Genomic DNA, 14894 nt, shown 5'->3' on the forward strand with positions numbered 1-14894 from the left:
TGAGTAAGATTTTGATACATTATACTTTCACTTAAATATACTTTCTCAGTACTTTTTACCCCCCTGCTCATTACTAATCACTACTGCTTTTACTTATCACTCATGTGAGATACGTACCCGAGCCTGAGACATAATGGCATGAGCCTGGGCCTCCTGTGCTGAGACAATGGGACCTTTGTCTCCACCACTTTGTCCAAGGCGGAACTATTGGATTAAAATGAGCATTAACAAGCATATTAGAGGACATTTCTTTAAAAATCTTTTGAATAAAAATATGCACTAACAGCTACAAATCACTATCAAGAGATTGAGGGGGGAAAAGAGGAGCTAAATACTGCAAATTTTAACACTGTGTTCAAAATAAACTTCAACTCTATCATCGTTCAATCATGTAAATGTTCAATCATGTAAATGTTCAATCATGACTATATTAGCTATCTACAAGGGTAATGGTGTCCATGTTTTCATCAAGCTAACATTAGCTAGCACTCTACGGGTTTATAATTAGTAGAAAACAATCACTAAATGTTTTGTTTGCCAAAATCTCATTCTGAACTGAAATTTAATAGGAGATATTGATCCACAAAGAAGAAATATGATTTTCATACTGGAAGCGTGATAGATGAGCCAGGAGGTCCTTGGCGACCATCAGCTCCGGGCAGACCTGCTTTCCCAGTTGGACCCTGAAGAAGGGGTTAGTTCGAAGTAAAAAAACTTGTGACAAATTTGACTTTAATCTTACATTAATACTTATTATATTGCATTTAATTAAAGATATATTAATTATGAGTGCTTTGTGCAGTTTTAATATTTTATTCTTTGCTAGACAATATACCTCTCTCACACACACTATAAACACACTTGGATATCAAGTTCTCAATACAAACGCACCCTTTCACCTGGATCACCCACAGAGCCCGGCAGTCCTGGAGACCCTGAAGGGCCAGGGAGACCCTGCGGTAAATTATTAAAGAGAACTGCATGAAGAACAACTGAAATATAAGATTTTAATGTCTTTATGAAACAGGTATTATGACTGTGATAATTAATTTGTTAAAGAGAAAAGATTTGATGCACCAGACTCACAATTTGCCTATCCAAAATGATCTGTTAATATTACAAATTGACTTTAATACTCACTGTCGGTCCTTCTGGTCCCGGTGGTCCCTCAATCAACATGCCCTGTGAGAATGAAAATAATAAAAGGATTATGGTCAGGGTCATGGTGGTTACATCCTGTACCAGTCCATCACGGGGATTAACAAACATCCTCACAAACTCTTTTACATTTAGGGACAACTGAGAGTAACCACTAGCATGTTTTGGGGGAGTGAGATGAATCCGGAGACCCAAAAAGAAGAAACCCACACAAGCATAGAGAGAGTTGGCTAGAATTTAGTAGACTAGAATGCTAGTCGCCTTCTTTTGCTCATGGCATGACCTTTCAAAAAAGTCACTGTATCATGTACAGTAGTATTTGCTATAAATACCAGTAACATGCACCCATCTTTCAATGGAACATTCTCACCAGGTTTGCACCAGATTGATGCTGGTTCCAAATGACATAGAATCCTGGCAGATATCAAACATTCACATGGTCATAGGTACTTGTGTAATGAGTGTAACAAGCCAGGGAAGATGAATATCACATGGATAACGTACACCATAGAGTCATGAGGAATGTGCTGGAAAGGTGTTCGGAGGGGGCCACCACGCTACCATCACTGGTAGGAGCAATGTTACACTTGTCGAACCTGGAGAAGTATGATGGCTCAGAGTCCTGGTCTGACTGTAGGCCACAGAGATAATGTTCATCACCCGGTGGACCAGTCTCTGACCAGGCAGCGGAGCTCCCTATGTGTCTTCACCATGACAAATAAGTACCCTAATACCTCTGGCTATCAGATGTGGCTGAACTGCCTGCATACATTTATATTATGAAAACACTCGTGGAGCTAGAGAGAGGCCAAATTTCAAAAGGCTTCTGTGTTCTGGGAAGATGGATACAAGGAAATTCATATTTGTGAATCATTTCTGTGGTTCCATGGAATACATAGCATCTGCTAGCCTTAACATGTCAAAGGAGACAGCTTTATGCCCATGATGAGCAATGCTTTCAGCTGCGAAGTTAGGACCCATACCACAGGATGATTGGGGAGCACTCAGACTACTCCTAGGGGCCAGAGAGCATGACATCATCCTTTTGCTCATATCAGGACAAAGGAAATGATGTGGGTATTAAAAATAAGTGAATTGGGGGTGCTGTATGGCTGGTCCAGGTGGCTTTGCTGGGTTCTAGTGCATGAAACCCTCCCTCTCCTCTACAGCTTCTTTGCTAGCAGGAGAGCAACAAAGGCATATAGCCCAGATTTCACATGGTTGATTTACATATGTCTGGCAATAAGACTGGCAGACAGCTGTCCCATGTCACGGCCTAGGTGTCCCACTGACAGGAGTGAGGTTTTATCAGCTCCACCACAGAGCAGTTGACAGCTGTAAATTGGAGTGACAGTTCCAAAACATGCAGCAGAATTGCAAACAAATTTCCTGTATGTGATAAGCTCTCTCTAAAATATCACCAATGTGTCTGTATTCAGTGCTTGACCAGCACACAACTGGATGCACCACTTTGTTCTGAAACCACCAACGATAGCAGAGGCACCAAAACCTTTTTTTAGTGATCTGTACACGGTGGGACAGTGAAGTCCTTTATGATTTGGGGCAATGAACTGCCTGTCAGCATCCAGTCCAATTTAAGCTGCTACCATCTTAACCGTGGCTGCTGAAGCCTGTTTCGAGCCTGCTGGTAGTGCATTTAAGCTAGTAGCAGCTGATCTAGATTCTTTTCTGTGTGTCACATTGGACCTCAAGGTTCAACTATCACTTTACTGTAACTGTTCAGTGGAAAAATGTCTCAGATGTGGCTGTAGACAATGGAATCTATCAGAAAATCAGATCTCTGGATATAATGACAGCTCTGTTTAAGAGCTCACGTTTCCTCTACACATTCACATTCAACCCCAGATCAGGGTCTAAATCTGCTACAAATGTTACATGAGGTGCAACATGAGTAGGAAGTAAGAAGAAAAAAAAGGGAGAAATGGCTGTAAGAATATTTTTAACAAGAATGATATCATATGGTCACTTTCTGACTTTGTTGGAAGGTCTGGGTATGCATGTGTTCCTCACCATGCTGCTCTTACATTTATCAGACATTATCTTCTTTTCGCATTTTGTACTGAATATTCAATAATTTCCACTAAATGGACTGAGCTACCACTTCATTTATTGGAAATTATTGAATTGCAAAGTTACGGAAAATCGGATGGTTGAAGCTTGTTACTACAAACCACTCTTCCCCGATCATTTCCAAGATGTTCAACAGGGTTGAGATATAGGGAGTAGGCAGGTTACTGGAGCGCTGACATGTCTGATATCTTTGATATCACACTGCATGTTGTGGAGAGATGTGCATGCACCATGCGGGATTCGCTCGGCTAGTTTAGAGGCAGATCAGTGACGCATGCTGACTCAAAGTGGCTGATCCAGAATCATTTTTGAACGTTATTTGAACTTGGTGGTAGAAATCTCTCAGATTGCTATAGACATCACATTCTTATCCAACATTAAGCTAGGATTATATCATCATCAAGCTATAAGGTGTTTCTGTGCTGTGCTACAGCGATTTCAGCTGAGCAGCTAGCTCATCCACAACAAACAAATAAACATATGCATTACTAACTAGAATGTACAAATTGTGTCAAAGTAGCTAAAAAAATTAGCAACTCATTGTGTTTGTGCCTTTATATGCAACCTGTATATGATGGTAGTACTTACAGATTCAAGGACCGCAGGTGCTCCCTTCTCTCCCTTCTGGGCTCTCACAGCAGCCTGAGGGACACACATACGTAAGCAGCAACACATTCCAGTCAGTATTCACAATGTATAGTTCAATTTGAATAACCGCTGAACAACATCAACAACAACAACAAATGCTTTTAAAACAGTTAAAAAATGAAAACCATCAAACTGTGAGCACTTGACTGACACTTGATTTCACTGAGAAACGTCCTGATACAAGATCCGTCTGCCACAGAATCTTCTTCACGTATTCGGAAGATTCTAACCCCAAAGATCAGTGTCAGTGATCAGTGTGTTCCTCAACGTGTTTAAGAGCTCACTTACACTGCATGTGACAATGCCATACAGATTATTCAATGGAATATTCATTTTCCAGAGTCATTTACTTAACATTGCTTTCACCGCCATGAATTTTGCAATGTCTACAGAAGTAAATGCTTTGCTTAGTCAAACCTCTGCTGCAGGTTTCCCCAGGAGAATAGGTGCCAGGTCTACTGAAAGGGCTGTAAACTTGTCTTGTATTTTCTCAGTACTTAGGAGTGATGAATTTAAGGCAATGTGAAATGATTAACAGTGAACTGAACATAATAAGTTAAGTAGATCTCTGACACGAGATACACGTCTTGTGACCTGGTTTTCTGAAGTCAGTTAAACTCCGGCGCTATACCAATTAATAGTTGAGTGTAGTCTCAAACCAAAGTTTGTCGGTCAGACTGAATGCTCCTAGTATCTTTAGTGTTGTTCTTCCTCTGGTTTTCTAACTAAAAAAAGGAATGCAGCATGCTCATCCATGTTGGTATTTGCACTTATGCATGCATACATTCAAAACTATCAGAGTGGTACTATATTGGAGGGAAAAGTTGTTGTTTTTACTGATCAAGAACAAGTTTCCCTTTTCCATTTTCCAACATGGACCACTCTGAGAAAGTCTTTTTGGTGTGAGGGCAAATTCTGTGATATGCAAAGTATAATAATAATAAGGGAAAAAGAGTTTGAGTGAGTTTGCAGTGGAATCTTTCAGAGAGTCATGAAGACTGGTGTTGATAAAGTTACCATGTCGATGGAAATTTACAGCAATCCAAGTTAAAATAAACCTGAGTAACACTGGATAAGCTTAGTCTATCTCTGTGCCCAGTCTCTTTCCATTTCTGTAAGATGCCTCTACAATCTAACTGCATCACCTCTTAATGTTCAAGAGCTTAAAAGAGAACTTGCCAGAAAGCACAACATGACTTACACCTCCCATATGTGTGACAGAAGCCAGGGTATGGCCCATGTCACCACCATTCTCTCCATCAGGAACAGGCTCATTGTAGTCCTTGTAGGAATATTCATATTCCTTCATTCCAAAGTCTCCTGTCACAGAATCTTCAGCAAAGGCCTCATCTTTTGTCTGAGACATCACCTCACCAACTTCTTTGACCTCTTCTACCTCTTCACCCACCACATGCGTCTTATGCACCTGGGCCATGTCATTGAGAATGAATGTAGACAGCAGAGCAGATAATAGTAGAATTGCATGTGCCAGGAAGAAAAAGAATAATGGAGTGGAGGATAGAGTGGAGTGAAGTGAGATAAGGAATAAAGTGATATTTAGAAAGAAAAAGAGAAATAAGATGAACGTAAACAAACAGGAAACAAACAGGAAGAGATTGAAAGAAAGAAAGCACAGAATCAGAATAATCAGCCTTACCTGCAGCTATACACACACACACATACACACACACACACACCATCTCTCTTTGCATATCAGGTGCTATGAGCATGGGTTGTGGCATGCTGGATCATATTCTTGTGTACTGTGCCATAATGAACAGCAGTTATATTTGGTTTTCTATACTACATTATCTTATATTATAAGTAAATCATAGAAATGTTACAAGAGTACCATTATTCATATTTAATAAGGAGAGAAACACAAGCATATGATGCAGCATTTACTTTATAATTCTAAACTTGCTACTGTGCATATTATAAGTTCCTTACCACCAACTTACCATTTCCCTGCGCATGTCCACATCCAACTTCACACCATATTTAAATACGAACCTTTTCATAACTCTGCTTTGACACCCAAACCCTTTCATTAAAAAAAAAAAAGAAAGTAAAATAGTAATAGTAAAATTAATAAAATAACTACTGTAAGGGTGTTTTGTTTTCTACTTGTAAAAGCAAAATGCTTCACTCAAAAATATTTTCAAAAATATTCATCTCAAGAGATTATTGGCTGTTTAAGAAATAATGCATGCTGTAATAGAGTACACTCTGTAGTCAATGCCTATTGATTCTGTAATTTTTGTCAACAATTCTTAAGTGACTTCCATTTTACAAGATTTCCTTCATGTCAAGATGGTGATGTTAATTTGTAATGTTAATATAGGAACAAGAGGAAATTTTGTACATCATAAAACTGTCCCTTAAATAAAGTTGATAAAAATGACTGCTATGCATTATTCTTGTAGATGAAGGTCCTGGACCACACATGGCACTACAGCTGTAGAGTTATGTTAATAAGAAATGGCATTATTGCAGATATCTAGTTTGATAACTAACAGTAAGCCATATTCAGAGTTGGACACATCCAAAAGTGAATATTTACACAGAGAATGTTATGGTATTCAGAGATGGGTTCAGCATATACTTAAGATGATTTTCTGCATGAAATTACATGTGTGTAGTCCATGCATTTGAGTTTGGCAGATTTTTCATGAATAAGCATGGAGACTGGGTTTTTCAATAGCTTCTATACCACCTTTAAACACAAGCACTTGCTTTTAAGCCCAAAAAACTTCAGGGGATAGAAAATACAGACTGAAGAATGAAATAGTTTTATTTTCTGCCAAATGTAATATGATGTATCATAAAAAAATATGATTACATTATATATCTGAATATATTTTAAAAGTGCAAGCACTGAAATAAACATCTAGTAAGAGTCTAGTATATTGCCAGTTCACTGAACAATAATGAATAGTCCTAGCTGTAATCATAAGACTGCAAATTTGATTTAAATGAATGTGGCCTCCACAAGTATAAAATAACTTATAAAATAGCACTTGATCCAGCACATTCTATTATTTTGCTTTTTTAGATCACACACCGAAAGTTAATTGCGCGCCAACAATTAATGTTCAAATAAGAAATCAAGGTCATGAAATCGCAATCGTGTGTGTGATATTTTCATTTGTCAAATAATAAAATAATGGAAACGCTTTTGTTAACTCTGTACACTCTTCTCTAAAGAACATAGGCACGGTTTTAAAGGATATGATAATTAGATCATTTAATTCATAACTTTATCCATTAAAAGTTCACTCAGCGCAATAAGCAATATCTGAGATTAAGAAAAAAATCCCTTTCTTTGGCAGTAAAATGTTTTTACAGTGAAAGAGACAATACGATTACTTAATTGTTATATTTATGTGGCACTGGACCTGATTGTGGAATTAATACTGGACTTGATACTGATCCTCGCTCAAGCCAATATCATGCAAAAACAATGGGATTAAGTTCAAGAATCACACGTGAGATGTGTGCACAGGGATTTATTACCCAAATCGATATTCACATCTTACATGTAACTTTGGATTTCAATTTAGTATCTCATGACTACATTAATTTGTGCCAGCAATAAAACACTCAAGTGCTATCTTATAAGCTTGATAGTGTAATTATAAATCATTACTCTTCCACAGCTGTGCACTATAAGCTCAAACAGTAACTAAGTGTTACATCATAGTCTTCATGATTACACTAAGTTTTTATGTACAATTCTACAGTATCCAAGTAAGAGTAGAACCAAGTTTGAGTCTTGGGCATACACTTTAATCTTTAGTCCAGAAAGTACAGAAAGCTCCAAGCAGAAGAAGTTTCAGGATCACACATCATCATCACATACTAGACTCCTTTTAGGTGTTTATTTCAATGCTCACCATTAGTCTTTTTAGTTTTTTAGTTTGTTTTATCTTTAAGTTGCCTCGGGCATTAATATTATATTGCATTACATTTGACAGTAAAGGAAAAGAAAATTTTCCTTCTTCAATCCATATTTTCTATCTTCAACTTTTTTCAGGCTTAAAGACAAGGGCTTGTGTTTAAAGGCAGCAGTCTAACACTACTGAAAATCCTATTTAAGACACTTGAACTTAAGAAAAGTCTGACGACCTCAGAGGTGTGACTTACTGTACATGCATATGATTTGAGTAATCTGAATGACGAACTCTGAAAATCCACTAAAGCATGTGCAATGTAAGGGAAGCTGCTTTGCAATTGCTAAGCTCACAAACTATCAGAAAGACCATTTTGATAAAGAAATTAAGGAAAAGTAGCTACTTTGTCAAACTGAGGAAAATTAACTGACATTTTCCTTTTTTTGCAGCTATGATAAATGATGTGAAAAGGGGAAAAGTAGTGGTGTAGAATTTGGTTGAAAGATAAAATGCTGGAAAATATACAATATTTTGAAAATTGTTCACATTACTAAAACATTTTAAAGCTAGTAGTTACCCCTAAACATGAGCATGTGCTTAACCCAACTCCGAACAAGCACAACTTTCCCTGGGTAAATATTTAAGGTCTGAATTCTAGTGTGTGTTATTTCTGTATTAAATACTGAATCACTGTGTGTGAGCAACTGAACTCTGACTACATAGTATTCAGCATCATTAATTTCAGCAGACTAAAGTGCATGTGTTACTTATCCTGTAAATACTTCATATCCATTCACCTCACTGTCTGGCTGTGGGTTGGCTTCCTCCTCAAGTTTTAATAGTAATTTGTTTCGGTGGGGGTGTGGTCAGCCTCAGAGTATGCAGAATCCTGATTGGGCATTCCGTAAAAAGATTGAGGAGGTTTGCTGGTTTGCTTAGGGAGTTTTTCCTTGCCACCATGGCCACCGTCTTGGTCGCTCAATTGGGATAAATTCACACATTTAAAATCTGTATCCTGCGTTTATATATTTCTGTAAAGCTGCTTTGAGGCAATGACCATTGTAAAAAGCGCTATACAAATAAAATTGAATTGCTGAAGAAGGTTTAAAGAGTTGTATGATCAAGTCTAGTGAGTTAAATGCAAGTTTAGTTCAGTTTTATTTATCTGTATAGCTCTTTTAACAATGCACATTGTCCCAAAGCAGCTTTACAAAAATATATAAATTCAGAATTTAAATGTATGAGTTTATCTCTAATGAGCAAGCCAGAGACAACGGTGATGAGGAAAAACTCCCTCAGATGATATGAGGAAGAAACCTTGAGAGGAACCACACTCAAAAGGGAACCCATCATTATCTGGGTGACAACGGATAGTGTGATTATAAATAAATAAATCCCTTCTATAAATGTGTTAATACTACATTGTGAAATAGTGCAAGTTCATTATTATAAATGCACAAGGTGTGTTATGGCAAAATGTCTAATCTGTGTGTTCTAAATTGGAATTAGTGTAGAAAAGGAAAAGTTTAAGCCAGGATCAAAATTACTACCATAAAACTTTATGTTAATATATTCAAGGCTTGACTTACTGATTTAAATGATCCTAAAATGATACATTAACTGTTTTGTGAAGAACCATAACTAGAGAATATGTCTAGAACTGACATGTTCAAACTTACAGTTAATTATGAAGTCTATTTAATCATTTATTTCCCCCGGTCCTAATGTTGTCTAAAAACTGAGAGTGCCGTTGTTGACTATGTTCGTTGCCTCCCAAATAAATATAGCAAACTGATGTTAACTATATATGTATCTAATGTTAGCTATGTTTAATGTGTTTTATTTTACATTAATGAACCAAAACATTCTCCATTTACCGTTACAGAAAGTGAATGTGTCAAATTGATGCACCTTTCGAGCAGGTAATCGGTGCAGATGAGAACATTACCAAGGTGAGATGGGGGAAGGGCGAGGGATTGTCAATCATTCCAGATTTATATTATGAAAAACAGATCTTCTGCTGTATTACTGAGTGATACACAGTGATACACAAAATGTATAGCTTCTACTTAAATATGTAAAGGTTGGCAGGTCTCATAAAGTCATTTAAAAAAAACACATTTTTACTTTTCCGTCTCAACTCTCACCTGCTTAATAAAGAATATGTAATGTTTTAGTATTTTGCATCTCTTCTGTAAAACAGCCCTTAAACAATACAGACCTTAAAAAAAACAATAAGTATTAACCACAGTCTCACAGAAATGCTATACTGTATCTTCTTCAAGGATGGCTCTGAATAACAATGGATAAAGTAACACATGTTTTAGGTAAGCCACATAAGAACTTCATTTAGTGATCGATAAAAAAACGCAGCAGTAGTTCTTCTGTGAAACTGCATCAATCAGCTAGGAGTATTTCATGTGTGGGCCCATAACATTACCTTTAACAAACATTTGCATGCTTACACAAACACTTTCTGTGAACTAGAAGACACTGAAATAGGGTGTGCAGACTGATAGTGACAGGAGATCGTGGGTAAATACAAAGAAGTCTAAGATAGATAGTCATGCAGTAGTGTCACAGTTTATTCTGCTTTATCATATCGTTTCTCATGATCTTTGAGATCATTTGATATATGAAACGGTGGAGAGGGTCCAGTGGGCCAGTATATTCCAACCTCATTGCTGGGATGCTAGAATGTCTAAGGCTTTTCCTCATTCTTAGACACACCTTGCATCTGAGCAAGGAAATGTCACTAGCTCTAAAAAAAAATAAATAATAATAATTTAAAAAAAAGGGATAAATATTGAAAAATTGAATTCATATTCTGAAGTTCAATTATCCCAATACCTATTCATTAAAACAGGAAGATTACCATTTAGCCTGAGCATTGGTAGACCATTGCTAGCATGATTCATTCATGCTGTATCAGTTATGCAACTGTTCATTTTAACCCTGCAGCTGAAAAAACCTGGGTTGGGTTTTAGGGTTGGGTCTGACTCAATACATGGGCAAAGTGAATCTAAAACATTTGTAGGATAAAGAAGTCAATGTATTTGTGTTTTGAACAGATAGTAAAAGCGGTCGAGATCAGTGGAAATCCAAGTTCTTAAGAAATGATAGGTATCTACTGAAATCAGTCAGTTAACACATGCACTCTATAACCTATATTTCAGGATATAGTGGACTGAAAAATATACGGTTATAGGAAAAATGTCAATGGAACTGCGCATGGGCTAATACTCAGGCTGTACTACTGTATTTCTGATTTTGTAGACAGATACTGACCTGCTTTTACATTTACAGATTTCTACAAAATCAGGAATGTCACAGTATGTGAGTAATACCTAAAAGAATGATTCTCCAAATACCAGAGTCAGAGTGTTTCTAAAATGTCATTTTTCAGCATGTTGTGAAAAACACTTCTTTTGGAAAGTGTAATTCTAGGCCAACACTCTCACTATGGGCTAATTTGTGGGTAGAGGTTTTAGCTGCTTAACTATGAGGTTGGAAATAAAGATCTGGACAGCCAACTTGGGCTCTTAACTTTGTACCTGTGTATAACCATTGGATGGTTTCGTCTTGACTTTTTCTGGAGCGGAGATGGTGATGCCACTGACTGCAGGCTTGTTGAAGGGCGGGGACTGATTCAACACTGATTTGACTCTATTGTCGGATTTCGCTGTGTGAGGTGTCCTCCATTGCGGGGGTTTGGTGATTGACTTCAAAACTCCTGTTTGAACTGTTTTTCCTTCTGTGCTATAAGGTTTCTTAGATATCACTCTTGATGACTTTATCTCTTCAGCTACTTTGACAGAGCCTTTAGCACCAGCATTTGTTATTGTCACAACTGCTGACTTTCTGTTACTGCTGCTGTTGGCTTTAGAAAAAGCATTTACTTTAACAGCCACCTTTCCGTTGGCACTGGCTTGACCTCTGATATTTATTCTATCATTGCTGTAAGCTTTAGCAGCATCATTAGCCTTGCCATTGCTAACTCCATTTTCTTTAATTTTTCCACTAGGCTTTTTTTTTTCAGATGCTTTGCCACTGTTCCTTAATTTCTTATTTTCTATAACAGTGGGTTTTAAACGAGGGCCTGCTTGAGCTGCTACAGTTGACTTAATGTCAGAATGTGACAGTCTCACAAACGTAGATCTGGTCTTGGCAGGCTTAGTCATGGCAGCTTGCTTGGCTGGAACACGTATATCCTTAGCTGATTTAGCTGAGCTAGATGTTGCTTTATAAGATTTAGCTGTCTTAGTAGGAGGTATGGATTTGGATGTCTTGCTGCCCTACAATTAATTTTGGGTTTTTTAGTTAGTTTTTTTAAGTACAGAACATATATTTAGATTTTTGAATATTAATGTAATAGAGTAGTTGGGGAAGTGAGAGTAAAAGATAAAAACAGAGAAAAGGGGGATTGAAAGTAGTGGGGAAGGGCAGGAGGAGAGAAAAAAAAAAGAAGGGTTGGTGTTTGATGACATAATGACATTAAGATCGCTGGCATATTGACTGTCTCACTGCTGTTGAAAATATTTAAACACAATATTCTATTTTTATGCAAAATAAATAAATAAATAAATAAGTTAATGCAAGTACATATTGAATATTCTTTTGCTGATTCAATTAAAAAAAGGCATGTCAAGTATAAGAACTGTTGGATACGAACATAGGCTAAGAGTGCATTTTAATTCTGTATACTCCAATAGTGCTATTCACTGTGTTAAAAAGCCTGTGGTTTGCAGGGACACTGAGAACAAGGTTCAAATAAAGCCTGTGGTTCTGATAAAAAACTGATGCTTGACTGGCACACTGTGCAGAGAGAGATGAGGGCATACTGAGCATGAGCAAAGAGATGACAGCAACAAGCAACATACAGATTCAGATATTTTTTGACCATTCAGAGTGTCACTACTTTCACTGTTGCAGTACTCCATATGAACATGAGATGCCAAGCCACTATCAATGAAGAAATTACATTATAGAGGCAATAAATAGAGGACATTTCAATAGCTGAGACTACCCAAAAAGGAAGTTTTGCTTCCTAGCGGTATCACAGGTCATGATACTGATCTGTAATGATCGGAACAACCCCAACAAGTTGCTTAAATCACTCCCTGTAAAACAAATATTTAATAAACCTTCCAATCGACACAATGTTTCTAACAATAATAATGAATGCAGACGACTGGAAACAGATGGTAGATTTTGACTGAACTACCAGAAAAAAAAGAACAAAAGATGGTCTGAGAAAAACAAAATGGCATTCATTGGATACAAAAGTCACAAAAATATGCTCCAGTAGAATGACATTACAATTACAATGACTTGCCACTTTAATATGAACACATGTATACTCAAACCAGCTTGTCCTACACCAACAACCATACCAAAGTCACAGAGATCACATTTTCTCCTCATTCTGATGCTTGATGTGAAGATTAACTGAAGATCTTGACTTGTATCTGCATGATTTCATGCACTGTGCTGCTGCCACATGATTGGCTGATTAGATAATTGCTTGAATGGGCGCGAATGCAATTCAAGCCCACTAAATCAAGGAGCATCTCTATAGTTAAAGTAGTAGATAAAACATTCTTCATTAATGGTGAGGCAATACCAACAGTGTCTGAGAAGCCAGTGAAGAGCCTTGGGAGATGGTACAACGGGGATCTAAAGGACACAGTTCGTATGGGAGAAGTTAGACAACAAGTGGTGGAAGGGTTGAAGAGCATAGACAACAGCGCTTTACCAGGTAAATTAAAACTCTGGTGCTTTCAGTTTGGCCTACTACCAAGGTTGCTCTGGCCACTGACCGTGTACGAGGTTTTTTTGACAGCAGTAGAGAAGCTGGAAGCTTTAATCAGTTCATACATCAGGAAATGGTTGGGAGTTCCACGCTGCCTCAGCAGAGTGGGGCTTTATGGTAAAGGAATACTGCAGTTACCTGTCTCCGCTTTAACCGAGGAGTTTAACTGCGCCAAGGTCCGACTGGAAATGACATTAGTAGAGTCACGCGATAAATGCGTAAGGGAGGCAGCACCTGTGTTGAAAACTGGAAGAAAGTTGGTGGCAAAGAAAGCTGTGGAGGATGCAAAGGCTTCCCTTCAAATTGGTGATATTATGGGGCAAGTTCAACATGGAAGAGGGGGTCTTGGTTTCAGTTCAGCTCCTCCTACATGGCACAAGGCAGCCCCAGTGCAACGGAGGAAGCTTGTAGTTAACGAGGAGCAAAAGAAGGAGGAGAAGATGAGGTGTATAAAGGCCATTTCTCAGGGCAAGCAGGGAGAATGGATGAGATGGGAGAGTGTGGAACAACGCAAGACTGGCTGGCAAGACCTATGGGCAATGGAACAGAGCAGGATCAGTTTCCTTATAAGGTCAACGTATGATGTTCTCCCATCACTGCAGAACCTAAACCTTTGGGTAGGAGTGGATCCCTCGTGTCCTTTGTGCTCATCATCTGCAACATTAAGGCACATTTTGACAGGATGCAAGGTGCTGACCACGACCAGGTGCTGCGATGTTTGGCATTAGCATTGGAAGACAGGCGTAACATGACCAATAAGTTGCCACCTGTTCCATCAAAACAGTACATACAAAAGTCAATATTCCTCCGTCCAGGAGAGCAACCACCAAGAAAAGGTGTTAAAACAAATCCTCGCCCAGGACAACTGGAAGCTGCCAGAGATTGGAAAATACTGGTAGATGTCGATCAACAGCTTATTTTTCCACCTGAGATTGCCACCACAAACCTTCGACCAGATATAGTCTTGTGGTCTGGGTCAGCACGCCTTGTTCACCTGGTAGAGTTAACAGTGCCATGGGAAGATGCTGTAGATGAGGCGTATGAGAGGAAGAAATTGCGGTATGTTCAACTAGCCACTGAAGCAGAACGGCGAGGATGGAGAATTTGGGTTTACCCAGTGGAAGTAGGATGTTGAGGATTTGTGGCACACTCTACACCCCGGTTTCTTAGTGATGTAGGATTCAACGGCCAAGAGTTGCGTCGCACAGTGAAGAATTTATCTGAAGCAGCAGAGAGGAGCAGCAATTGGCTGTGGTTGAGACGGAAAGATTCTGGTTGAGGAGTTCAAGCAC

General features: G+C 38.3%; 1 protein-coding gene across 3 annotated transcripts in view; it reads right to left on the reverse strand.

Annotated features, from left to right (window-relative positions):
• Positions 1–14894, reverse strand: part of col11a2 (collagen, type XI, alpha 2) — a 74499-nt gene that overhangs the window by 33013 nt on the left and 26592 nt on the right. Inside the window, exons 7-12 of one of the 3 annotated variants that reach the window (XM_053684002.1) lie at positions 11345–12085; positions 3838–3891; positions 1141–1182; positions 892–954; positions 609–683; positions 118–204 (exon numbers count right to left, since the gene is read on the reverse strand). In XM_053684002.1, coding sequence (XP_053539977.1) covers positions 118–204; positions 609–683; positions 892–954; positions 1141–1182; positions 3838–3891; positions 11345–12085 — 1062 coding nt within the window. Of the gene's footprint in view, positions 1–117; positions 205–608; positions 684–891; positions 955–1140; positions 1183–3837; positions 3892–5098; positions 5324–11344; positions 12086–14894 lie in introns of all 3 variants that reach the window. The other 2 variants (XM_017481471.3, XM_017481472.3) reach the window with 2 other exon arrangements.

This window comes from Ictalurus punctatus, chromosome 12 (genome assembly GCF_001660625.3).
Source record: "Ictalurus punctatus breed USDA103 chromosome 12, Coco_2.0, whole genome shotgun sequence".
NCBI lineage: Eukaryota > Metazoa > Chordata > Actinopteri > Siluriformes > Ictaluridae > Ictalurus > Ictalurus punctatus.